Source organism: Pinus tabuliformis, chromosome 7, assembly GCF_031772625.1.
Source record: "Pinus tabuliformis cultivar Carrire ecotype Pingquan chromosome 7, CPIR1, whole genome shotgun sequence".
Taxonomy (NCBI): domain Eukaryota; kingdom Viridiplantae; phylum Streptophyta; class Pinopsida; order Pinales; family Pinaceae; genus Pinus; species Pinus tabuliformis.
Genome location: NC_142293.1, coordinates 1,585,893,793 through 1,585,904,098, shown reverse-complemented (window position 1 = coordinate 1,585,904,098; position 10,306 = coordinate 1,585,893,793). Strand labels below are relative to the sequence as shown.

Below are 10,306 nucleotides of genomic sequence, written 5' to 3'. Positions count from 1 at the left end.
ATAGCTTCCCCTTCACATTTTCTGGATAGATTTTTTTTTAGTATGAGCTAAAAGTTATTGCTTAACATGAAATAGTTCTCAATCTAGCTTTGTTTCCAAATTGTATTTCTTCTATATTGAATGTTTGACACATATTTTGTCCATGCTACTGCGAGATAACATTGTTTATGGATGCAATGTTGAATTTAACTTGTCAAAGTTCAAAAACTTACAAATTTAACTTGCCCAAGTCCTTGTTGCTCAAGAACAACCCTTGTTTTATCTAACAACTAATCAAATTCATTGAAATAATAAATTTGATTTATATAATTTAATAATTTTAATATTAAGGAAAACCAAAAGTTTAAATTAATTTATATATTTAAAAATTATTTTAAAAAATTATATATCTCACTTTTAAAAGAAATCCGAATAAAAGCCCAAAAATTAGAAAAATTAAAGAGCCCTTACAAAGAGAAGGAAGAGATGCTCCTCAAGAAAAATCCACATTAGCGGCGTTGTAAAATGCGAATTTGACCATGTTAGGTCAAGGCCTACTAAATCGGTGCTAAATTTTCGCATTTTTGAACGAAGACCCACCACTTTTATTTAAAAATGGTGATTTGACATAACTGGACTCCCTTTACAATGGCTGTATATCGACTCCAGGAAGACTTTCGCAACTTGGAGTATTGAAGATGGAAGGTCTGAGCATGGGCCTATCATCCACTTGCTTTACGCGGAAGAAGAATATACAATAATCACCTCAAAAATACCTCCCCCGAAATTTTCTGGTCTTGCATATGCCTTGCTTTTTTCAGAGGTGAGCTTTTGGATGTACAGTAAAGAAGAAAAGCGTAATGAACTCGTAGGCGCAACTTTGGCAGATATTTTGATTTCACAGGAGGTGATACATTCTCATCAACTTGGTCACACAAGTGACAAGGTGTGTGTGATGTGATGTGACGAAACCTGTAACAGCATGCACAGTAATTAATGTTTAACAGGATTAGAACCAGTGATTTGTCGACACTAAACTACATTTAACCCACCTATGTATTATAGGAGGCTTATACACGTGTCTTCAACCATTGAAGTGCATAGTTTGAATGGAAATGTAAGCTGTATGGAAAGTGCAGAGAAAGTGATGGAATGAAAATGGAGCTATACGTGTACACAAATTATTCCATTTTTCCACTATATAACCATGGGGCTAGCCCGGGTTATCACACACCACAACGGAGAGCAACTCAGTTCTTGCAGCAATTTTCTAATGTTGGGAGTTCCGATCTTCTACTTTGCCATGGATTTGCAGCGGGTGTTCGCCACTGGAGATATGCGAATTCTCGGCTATCTTACAGTGGCTGTCGTATCTGCTTATTTCATTTACAGGCGACTTCGCCCCTCTTTGAAGTTACCGCCCGGTCCCCGTGGTTGGCCCATAATCGGGCACCTGCATCTCATGGGGAAACTGCCTCATAGGTCCTTGGATCGACTCTGCAAAACGTACGGACCACTCATGTATATGAGACTCGGATCCGTTCCCTGCGTGGTCGCCTCCACGGCTGAGATGGCCCAAGAATTTCTCAAGACGAACGACGTCATCTTCGCTTCCCGCCCCCGTGTGGCAGCCGGGAAATACACCGTCTACAACTATTCCGACATCACCTGGTCTCCTTACGGAGAGAACTGGCGGCTCGGAAGGAAACTCTGCCTCATGGAGCTTTTCAGTGCCAAGAGACTCGAATCCTTCGAGTACATTAGAGTAGAAGAGGTGGGCCGAATGATACGTTCCGTGTTCGAGACATGCCGGCGGGGCCTCCCTGTAGAAATCAGGGAAGAGACGACAAATGTTAGCAATAATATAATTTCTCGGATGGTTTTGGGACGAAGGTATTTGGACGACAAGGCCGGCAACAAGATAAAGCCGGCGGCGTTCAGGGAGATGTGGGAGGAGCTGTTTGTGCTGAACGGGGTTTTAAATATTGGAGACTTTATACCGTGGCTGGCGTGGCTGGATCTCCAGGGTTACGTGAGGCGTATGAAGAAGTTGAGCAAGCGGTTGGATGTTTTCCTGGAGGAAGTGATAGAAGAGCACGAAAGGCGAAGGGCGGGCGTAGAGAATTATGTGGCGAAGGATATGGTGGACGTTCTGCTGCAGCAGGCCGACGATCCCCAGCTGAATCTGAGTCGAGTCAAAGTCAAAGCATTCACACAGGTATGCACTTACAACCTTTCTCGCCTTGACCAATCTTTTCTAATAATTCTCTGAACCATTTGAATTGTGTGTGTGCAGGACATCATAGCGGGGGGCACCGAGAGCTCTGCGACGCTGGTGGAGTGGGCATTGGCGGAGCTTCTTAAAAAACCGGAAACCATCGAAAAGGCGGCGGAAGAGCTGGACAGAGTGGTGGGAAGAGAGCGGTGGGTGGAGGAGAAAGACATTGGTGGGCTGGAGTATCTGCAGGCGATCGTGAAGGAGATGATGAGGCTCCACCCGGTGGCTCCCATGCTGGTTCCCCGTCTCTCCACGGAGGCCTGCAAGGTCGGCGGTTACGACATTCCTGCGAACACAAGGTTGCATGTTAACGTGTGGACTATCGCCCGGGATAGCGGCTTTTGGGAGAATCCTGACGAGTTCCGACCGGAGAGATTCCAAGGGAGCGTGTTGGACGTGAAGGGAAGAGATTACCAGCTGCTGCCATTTGGGACGGGGAGGAGGATGTGCCCTGGATATAATCTGGGACTGAAAGTAGTTCATTTGGGTTTAGCTAATCTCATCCATGGATTCCACTGGTGCCTGCCTGATGGGCAGAACCCCAAGGACTTGGATATGGGCGAGACGTTTGGGCTGTCGACCCCTAAAACACACCCTCTCGTTGCAATGGCCCGACCTCGCCTACCTTCGCACCTCTACGACATCTGCTCCTCCGAACAGCAGACCTAAATATCTAATCCTTATATTTACTGAAAGATACATCTGCTTACATCTTCTTTCGTGGCTTCACAAATAAAGGCCCGTTAATAATATGTAGGGCTGGCCTGTAGCTATCTTACTTTTACATTTCACGAGTAAACGGACTATCAACTTTAAATATGTCCTGGTTGCAATATTAATAATAAATAATAATTTTGTGATGTATAGGGAAAGTTTCTTTCTTTAAAATTTCGTATACATACATTATTGAATTCTGGTGGGCGGTAAATGATTGTTTTATTTTTATATTTATATAAGGCAAATTTAAAATTAAATTATAACCACTAAATTTAAGATAGAAGTGTACCATAAAGGCATACAGATACATCTCGACCCGGGAATGATCGGGGAACGTATACCATTTAATTAAGGACGCCATTCAAACACTCTTACCGTCTATAAAAATTCCAAATTCCAAAATTTTTTAAGAGTCTAGATAAATTTAACACCTCAATAGACAACCTCTATTTTAATGAATGTAAATAAAACTAAAAATAAAAAAATGATAATAAAAATTAATAAAGAATACACTTACGTTGAATAGTGACAATTTGTCCTTGCATAATTAGGAGTTGGAAAACTATATTATATAAGTAAATGTAGCTAAAACAAATAATAGGAGTTGTACATTTTTAGATTGGTTTTATTCAGAATAAAAAGATTTTTTTTAAATAAAAAGTATATTTTTTTAAATCGTAAATAATTGAGTGAAGTCTTATTTTCTTAGGTATTTCGTGATTATTAATGTTCGATAAATTTAGTGTTAATATAAACTTAAGTTTGTTTCAACTACTAGTTTGAGCCAAAACATTCACATTATATTTTATTTTTTTGGTATTTTATTTTATATTTTTATTTGTATTCTTTTATTGTAATATTTCAATTTTTAATATTTATATTAGCAATGTATATTTGTAAATATAGGTAATTAAGGAAAGAGGTATAAGGGCTAAGATTCTGTAAAAGGAGTTAAAGGTGAGATCCACTAAAACTCTCATGCGCTTGGAGTCTTATGCCACCTTTCATAAAGCATAACATCATTATCTAATTACCCCTCTAACTTTTTGAAGCCCAAGCATTGTTGAATGTATGTAAGTGTCAAGCTAGGGTAACTCCAGAATGAGCGGAAGAAAAACTGATATGTTATTTCATTAAAGAACTATTGTTTATATACAAAAAGGAGACGGAACAGTTCATCTTCTTGATGACTGTTCACGTTCCAGTTCACCCATCCGTTGAGGATTAGGTGTCAACATTCCCCCCCATTAATCTGAAGGGATGTTGGTGAGTCCAAGCATCGTTCTGAATTTTTCAAGCTTTTCTCTTCCAAGCACTTTGGTGAAGATGTCTACAATTTGCTCGTTTGTGGAACAATGACGGAGATGGATTGTTTTTCCCTCAACATGATGTCGGATCAGATGATATTTAGTATTGATGTGCTTTGTACGATCATGGAACTTTGGGTTCTTGGCCAACTTTATTGCAGAGGTGTTATCAATCATGAGTGGAGTTGATTTTATTTGTTTTACCTGCAAATCTTCAAGAATTTTCCTGAGCCACACAATTTGTTTCGTTGCTTCAGCTGCTGCCACGTATTCTGCTTCTGTTGTGGAATCTGCTGGTACTGATTGTTTGCGTGATCTCCAGGAGACAGCTCCTGATCCAAGACTCATAGCATATCTTGAAGTAGATACCCCAGTTTCTTTGTCTCCATCGAAGTCTGAATCAGAGTATCCAATCAAGTTGAAGTCGTCCACCTGTGTATACTTGATTCCAAGGTCTTGAGTTCCCTTCAAGTACCTTAGAACTCTTTTTGCAGCAGACCAATGTCCCTCACAAGGCTTTTGCATAAACCTGGAGAGGATTCCAACAGCAAATGAAATGTCTAGTCTGGTAGTAGTGAGGTAGATGAGACTTCCTACAAGCTGTTTATACTTTGTTGCATCCTCAAATTCCTTTCCTTCAATAGATGTGAGCTTCAAGTTTTGTTCCATTGGAGTAGAAAGAGGATTGCACTCTGTCATGCCAAATCTGTTTAACAAATCTCCAATGTATTTCTTTTGAGAAAGAAATATGGATTTTGGATGTTGGGTTACTTCAATGCCAAGATAGTAATGAACATAGCCCAAATCAGTCATTTCAAAACTTTTTCCTAATTCTTTCTTTATGGATGCAATATAGCTTTCATTGTTCCCTGTCATTAAAAGATCATCTACATATACCACAAGATATACAACTGTTTTGCCAACTTTCTTGACAAATAAAGTTGCATCATCAAGATCAAAATGTTTGAAGTTGAGTTTCAGAAGATGCTCAGTTAGTTTTTCATACCAGGCTCGTGGTGCTTGTTTGAGGCCATACAAGGACTTCACAAGTTTGCATACTTTGTGTTCATGTCCTTTCACAGCAAATCCTTCAGGCTGGGACATAAAAACATTCTCTTTTAGATCTCCATTCAAGAATGTAGTTTTTACATCCATTTGATGGACTTTCCAACCGTTCTGAGCAGCTAGTGCAAAGAGTGTCCGGATGGTGGCCCATTTTGTTGTGGGGGCAAAAGTTTCCTCATAATCGACCCCTTCCTTCTGTGCAAAACCTTTTGCCACAAGCCTAGCTTTGTGCTTGTCAAGTGAGCCATGAGCTTTGTACTTGTTCTTGTAGACCCACTTGCAGCCAATTGGTTTGCTTCCAAATGGAGGATCAACCAGCTTCTAAGTGCCATTCTTTATGAGGGCATCATACTCCTTCTGCATCGCTTCTTTCCATTCATCATGAGAAGCAGCTTCTTTGAAGGAAGTTGGTTCAAAATCTGTAGACAAGTTCAATTCACAATCATAAGTAACATCCATATCAACAGGGGAATTAGAGTCATCTACATCACCTCCATCTTGTCGGTTTGTATTTCTGGTTCCTGTTTTTCCAATTTCATCAGGATGAACACTTTCAAGTGTCTTTGTCAGCCACTTTGGGGGACCTTTCTGAGATGGTCCAGGCTGCTCTGTTGATTGAGTTGGGACTGAATGAAGATTGAGTCTCCCAATTCTATCAATTACATCACTTAAAGGATCATCCGGTGTTGGAGTTTCATGCAAGGGAGGTTGTTCTTCAGAAGAAGATTCCACATCTTGATCTAGTATAGGAATCCCCCCTTCAAGATGTGGAATCTGATTATCAAACTCTTGAAATGATTTTGTTTTTGTGAATCTATCCAAGCGATCAAGTTGCCGCTCAACAACACTGTCAGATTTGGATGATTCAAGAAAAATGACATCTCTAGATACAACAAACTTTTTATTTACTTCATCATAGAGACGGTATGCTTTAGAGGTGTTTGAATACCCCAGGAAGATACACTTACGACTTCTAGCACCAAGTTTGTTTCTATGTACCTTTGGTATTAAAGCATAATAGGTGGAACCAAAAATCCTGAGATGTTTTACCGAAGGAACATGTCCATACCACAATTCATAAGGAGTCTTGTTTCTTATAGCACTAGATGGACATCTATTCTTTATATATGCAGCACATAGAACATCATCAGCCCAAAACATTATCTTTACATTTTTGAAGAAAAGCATGGATCGTACCATATTCAAGATTTTTCTATTCATTCTTTCTGCTACACCATTCTGTTGGGGATTATAAGGTACAGTTGTTTGATGTTTGATCCCATGTTGGCGAAGATAGTTTTCAAATTCATTTGATGTATATTCTTTTCCATTATCAGTGCGAATAGACCCAATATGAGATTGTGCATCATTTTCAATCCACTTATGAAAATTCTTGAATGTTTGAAAAGCATCAGATTTGTTCTTCAATAAATAAACCCAACACATTCTGGTGTAATCATCAATAAATGTCATGATATATTTATTTCCATTTGCAGAAGGAACATGCATTGGACCACATAAATCTGAATGAATGAGTTCAAGCTTCCTATGTGCTCTTGAATGTGAATCATGAAAAGACTATTTGCTATGCTTTCCTAGAATGCAAGCATCACATTGCTTATGTTTTCTAGGAATTGTAGGCAAACCAGTAACACCATTTTTCTTTAATAAGTGGAGACTGTCATAGTTTAAATGTCCAAATCTAGCATGCCATAATAAACTTGATGGAAGTGTACCTTCTTCATGATGAGAAATATATGAGAGATGTTGTGCATGAGCAGAAGTTCCTTGCAGTTTAAGAAGTCTTGCTTCTTCTATACCCCTCATGACAAGTGAGTGGTCAGATGCCTTTCTTACCTCAAGCTTGCCATCAAACATATGAATGGAGTGACCTTGCTGGCGGATGTGGACCAGGGACAGCAAGTTTCTCTTGAGTTGTGGGAGATATAGAACATGATCCAGAAGAAAGTCTGGAAGACCAGGCAGTTTAAGCCTGATTGTGCCAAGCCCTGATGGCTTGATTTTTGACTGATCTGCAAAGTATACTGCTCCATCAACATTGTCAGTGAAATCTTCAAAAAAATCTTTCCTATGAGTCATATGACAGGTTGCTCCTGAATCAAGCAACCAATCATTTTTCGAAGAAGCAAGTGAAGCATTAAACAAATCTTCATTTACTCCAATGTTACATTGCGCCTCAATATAGTGAGCGGATTCAAGTGCTTTACCTTTTTCTTTGTCATCAGTTTTACCTTTCTGCTGGTTTCTTCTCTGCTCAATTTTGTCCCATGGTAGCTTGCATGTAGAAGCATCATGTGATCCATTTCGTTTGCAGCGAATGCAATGCAGATCTGCCTTTTCTCCTTGAGAATGTCTGCCCCCCCTGCCTCTGAAGTATCTTCCTCTTCCTCTTCGTCCACCTCTTCCTCTTGTAGAATCTTGAGCAGGATGCTTTTCTTTATGAGCAAGGCAAACAGTCTCTTCAGAAGATTCAGGGACTGTTTTCTTTCCAAATGCTTTCTCTCTTTCAGCAAACTTTTTCACAAGAGACTCAAAGGTTATGTCTTTAAGATTTCCATTTGCTTGTAAAGACTCAAGATAATTGGAGTAGGTAGGATAGAGTTCTTTGAGAAAGGCAATAAGAGAGATATCCAGCTCAACCTTAGTGGATTTAATATCATGCATTATAGACTTTATTTCAGATGCAAGAGCAAGGGGATCATTATTTTTCAGTTCAAGAGTGAAGAGTTTAATCATGAGCTGAACAACTTCAAGTGCAGAATGTGAATCATAGAGTTCTTTCAGCTTTTGTAAAGCTTCAAAGGCAGTGGAATAGGATGAAATATGACGACTTACTTCTTCATTTACAGATGCTGTGATCAATGCATAGGCTTTGCTGTTCTTGTTTTCCCAAATGACAAGTTCTTTATCTGATGTAGGCTGCACAGGGTCTTTGTCTTCTTCTCCGACACACACTCATTTCCACAACTCATTGTAGATGAGGGTGTGTTTTACCATCCGAGACCATTCAGAATAGTTCTCCTTGCCAGTGAGAACTATTCCTACCATAGAGATGATTGAATGCATTCTATAAAAAATTACTTCTGCTAAAAAAAAACTTTACGTTACAGCCTTCAAATCCCTCTAATATTTGCTAAAAGCATCAGCATTTCATTGTACATATCACTGCAATACTACTATGTTTGAAAAAATGCGCAAGGGATCACTTCAATATATCACTTCAATATATCATGCAATACTACAAAACATTCTGGAAACACCGCAATATTTTGAACGCTTTGAATCATATAAACTGCGTATATCATGAATTCAACAAACTGCTCAACGCTATACAGAAACCGCCATACTGAAGTTAAAAAATCAACTGCATAATACTAAAGCCCTTGCAGTCTTTGTAATACCCAACGTTACTGGCAACTGTTGAGGCTTCTCGCGTTCTGCGAAAATGTCTTTGATTGTAAATGAGGAGTTTCAACACATTCTTCGTGTCCTCAACACCAATGTTGATGGGCGACAGAAGATCATGTTTGCCCTGACTTCTATCAAAGGAATTGGTCGACGTTTGGCCAACCTTCTATGCAAGAAGGCCGATGTCAGGCCGAACCACTCAGGTGGTATCCAATGCTCTTGACATGAAACTCAGGGATGACTTGGAACGCTTGAAGAAGATCAGGAACCACCGCGGTCTTCGTCACTACTGGGGCCTTCGGGTGCGTGGACAGCACACAAAGACCACTGCTCGCAAGGAAAGAGGGTTTTCTTTGAAGAGACACAAGCTCAGACGATTTGGATGGAGTCGGGGTTTTAAATCGGCAGATGGAGGGAGCGCAGGAGAATGTCGACGAAGAAGTTATGCGTGGACAGCACACAAAGACAGCTCTCAAATCTCGGGGTAGATTACTGCAATACAGTAACGAATGCACAGAAAAAATGGGGACTCTGCTCATGTAATGCAAATTTTTGACGATGAAACCCGAGCCAGGCAGTCGGCACGTAATTCATCATACATGCTTGATGAGGCTTATGCTACTGGAGTGGTTGTTCTTTCAAAGTATGCAGAACAAAGAGATCGTTTGAAGCAAGCACAGCGGAAAGCTCTAGACATTCTCAATACTGTTGGTTTGTCTAATTCTGTACTGAAGATAATCGAAAGACGACATCAGTTAGATAAATGGATATCTTACATTGGCATGTTCCTTACAGTTGTAATCATCGTAATTGTTTGGAGATGAGCTGTACAACAACCATGGCGGCGAATGTCTTCCAGGAGGTCTGCAGATAATTCACAAAGCGGACGTGCTTCTTTCCGTAAGGCTTCAGAAGAAACCGTCGGCCCTCTTACTACATAGCAGGCTTTGAGTCTGTTAGGGCAGAAAATACCATATACCGCATTCAGGTTGGCATGGAAAGGGCGCGTCAGAGTAATGAGCAAGACAAGCAACAGACAATGAAAACTGGCGTGGAAAGGGCAGAGCAGCGCTCAGGACTGAGCAGCGCTCAGGACTGAGGAGCGCTCAAGACAGAGGCAGGAGTTACAACTATTTTTAGAACCTGGGACCTGTGCTCTGATACCATGTCAGGCCAGGGTAACTCCAGAATGAGCGGAAGAAAAACTAATATGTAATTTCATTAGAGAACTATTGTTTATATACAAAAAGGAGACGGAACAGTTCATCTTCTTGATGACTGTTCACGTTCTAGTTCACCCATCCGTTGAGGATTAGGTGTCAACAGTAAGAAGTTGGTGAAATCGTCATATCACCCAGTGATGGAAGCATGGGAGCATATATGTAAGAGGTGGGTGAGAGAGTTATCTCAATTATGTAAGACAACATGGGTTGAGTACAATCATTTTTAGGGAATTGTAAGAACCCAACACACATGCAAGAATAAGGAAGAAGGGAAATTTGAGGAAAAAGGAAGAACATATTTTGGTAGA

At 40.1% G+C, this 10,306-nt stretch overlaps 1 protein-coding gene and 2 pseudogenes across 1 annotated transcript; all 3 read left to right on the top strand.

The window, feature by feature from the left end:
- The first annotated feature begins 1,225 nt into the window (after positions 1-1,225).
- LOC149254152 (trimethyltridecatetraene synthase-like) lies at positions 1,226-3,062 on the top strand. The gene is made up of 2 exons (XM_089456993.1): positions 1,226-2,197; positions 2,276-3,062. The coding sequence occupies exons 1-2, from the start codon at positions 1,253-1,255 to the stop codon at positions 2,924-2,926; spliced, it is 1,596 nt and encodes a 531-aa protein (XP_089313119.1). The 5' UTR covers positions 1,226-1,252; the 3' UTR covers positions 2,927-3,062.
- A 5,750-nt stretch (positions 3,063-8,812) lies between these two features.
- On the top strand, positions 8,813-9,263 carry LOC149254151 (small ribosomal subunit protein uS13z/uS13y/uS13x pseudogene; annotated as a pseudogene).
- Positions 9,264-9,284: 21 nt separating this feature from the next.
- LOC149254150 (membrin-11 pseudogene) lies at positions 9,285-9,874 on the top strand (annotated as a pseudogene).
- Positions 9,875-10,306: the final 432 nt, after the last annotated feature.

Coding starts and splice junctions, on each gene's coding strand:
- LOC149254152 (XM_089456993.1), top strand. CDS start 1,253: ATGTTGGGAGTTCCGATCTTCTACTTTGCCATGGATTTGCAGCGGGTG. Junction 2,198..2,275: donor AAGTCAAAGCATTCACACAG/GTATGCACTTAC, acceptor GTGTGTGTGCAG/GACATCATAGCGGGGGGCAC.